The sequence below is a fragment of the Rhincodon typus genome, unplaced genomic scaffold, assembly GCF_021869965.1.
Source record: "Rhincodon typus isolate 14 unplaced genomic scaffold, sRhiTyp1.1 hic_rhity00011925, whole genome shotgun sequence".
Lineage (NCBI taxonomy): Eukaryota > Metazoa > Chordata > Chondrichthyes > Orectolobiformes > Rhincodontidae > Rhincodon > Rhincodon typus.
This window is the reverse complement of record NW_025977563.1, coordinates 2,521-4,507: the sequence shown is the minus strand read 5'-3', so window position 1 is coordinate 4,507 and position 1,987 is coordinate 2,521. Positions and strand designations below refer to the sequence as shown.

The following is a 1,987-nucleotide window of genomic DNA, read 5'->3' as shown; positions in this document are numbered from 1 at the left end:
GGGTCCGGGGACCGTGCTCGGCAACTCCGAGCGTGGGGCACCGGGGGTCCGGGGACCGTGCTCGGCAACTCCGAGCGTGGGGCACCGGGGGTCCGGGGACCGTGCTCGGCAACTCCGAGCGTGGGGCACCGGGGGACCGGGGACCGTGCTCGGCAACTCCGAGCGTGGGGCACTGGGGGACCGGGGTCGGGGGGGATGCTGTATATATTTTGGGCACTGTTTAGTGACCTTGCTTGTGCCTGTGCCTGTTTGTGTTTGTCCTGGGACAGGTCAGGTGAGCCTCTCCGTGTTCTGGTTTGCCTTTGTGGCTGATACCTGTGTGGTGGGCTTCCTTTTCGTCTCGGCCTTTCTCCTGTTCCACTTGCAGCTGCTGTGGCGGGGACAGACCACGCGCGAGTGGAGCGCCGGCCGCTTCGGGCTGTACAATCTGGGTTGGCGTCGGAACGTTGAGGAGCTGCTGGGCGAGTGGTGGTACCTGACCTGGCTGTGCCCCCTCTTACCCTCCTCCATGCCTGGCGAAGGGGTCACCTTCAAGACCAGGGAGCTGGCCGCCCACAAACCCGCCAGTCTCTTCTGACCCCCTGTTGCACGTGGGCCCATCACCTTGGACGGTAAGAGAGGGTCGTGGGGAGTGGAGGAGTGGGGGGGTGGGGGGCGGGCACCAGGACAACAATAGGTCAAAGAGCTTCCAAGGTGCAGCAGAAAGTCTTAGAATTGAAGAATTTATACGCTTAATTGGTAATGTCCTGGGGAGTGTTGCTAAACAAAGAGACCTTGGGGCGCAGGTTCACAGTTCCTTGAAAGTGGAGTTGCAGGTAGACAGGGCGGTGAAGAAGGTGTTTCTGAAGAAGGGTCCCAACCCGAAACGTCAGCTTTCCTGCTCTTCTGATGCTGCCTGGCCTGCTGTGTTCCTCCAGCTCTAAACCTTGTTATCTCAGATTCTCCAGCATCCTACTATCTCTATAGTGAAGAAGGTGTATGGTACGCTCGCCTTTATTGGTCAGTGCATTGAGTATAGGGGTTGGGAGGGTCATGTTGTGGCTGTACAGGACATTGGACAGGGCCACTTTTGGAAAACTGCATTCAATTCTGGTCTCCCTGCTATAGGAAGGATGTTTTGAAACTTGAAAGGATTCAGAAAAGATTTACAAGGATGTTGGAGGGTTTGAGCTACAGGGAGAGGCTAAATGGTCTGGGGCTATTTTCCCTGGAGTGTCGGAGGCTGAGGGGTGACCTTATAGAGGTTTATAAAATCATGAGGGACATGGATAGGGTGAATAGACAAGGTCTTTTTTCCCCCCAGGGGGTAGGGGGAGTCCAAAACTAGAAGGGCATAGGTTTAAGGTGAGAGGGGAAAGATTTAAAAGAGACCTGAGGGGCAACTTTTTCATGCAGAGGGTGGTGCGTGTATGGAGCGAGCTGCCAGAGGAAATGGTGGAGGCTGGTACAATTACAACATTTAAAAGGCATCTGGATGGGTACATGAATAGGAAGGGTTTAGAGGGATAGGGGCCAAATGCTGGCAAAAGGGACGGGATTAATTTAGGATATCTGGGTCAGCATGGACGTGTTGGGCCAAAGGGTCTCTTTCTGTGCTGTATGACTCTATGACTATGACTATGACTGTAATGGTGTTTATGATGAAGGAAAACCCCCATATCCCCAGCTCATGGCCCCCACTCTTCACAGCCAATGAAAGTCATTTCTTGTGAGCGCTCCCTGTTGGATTGTGGGGAGAAAGCAGCAGCCAGTTGTCACACAGCAAGATCCCACTCATAGCAAGATGGTGATGACCCACATTATCTATTTCTAGTGATGTTAGTTGAGCGGTAAATATTGGCCTTATGGCCCTGGAGAGAACCTTTTACCCCCATTAGAAAGATGGCACCTCCGGCAGTGCGGCGCTCCCTCGGCGCTGACCCTCCGGCAGTGCGGCGCTCCCTCGGCGCTGACCCTCCGGCAGTGCGGCGCTCCCTCGGCGCTGACC

The 1,987-nt window shown here is 55.1% G+C and overlaps 1 protein-coding gene across 1 annotated transcript in view; it reads left to right on the top strand.

Annotated features, from left to right (window-relative positions):
• The window catches only part of zdhhc24 (zinc finger DHHC-type containing 24), a 6,726-nt gene that overhangs the window by 2,391 nt on the left and 2,348 nt on the right, over nt 1-1,987 (top strand). The window contains exon 3 of the mRNA XM_048594623.1: nt 270-611. Within this exon, the coding sequence (XP_048450580.1) occupies nt 270-577 (308 nt within the window). The 3' untranslated portion in view covers nt 578-611. The remainder of the gene's footprint in view (nt 1-269; nt 612-1,987) is intronic.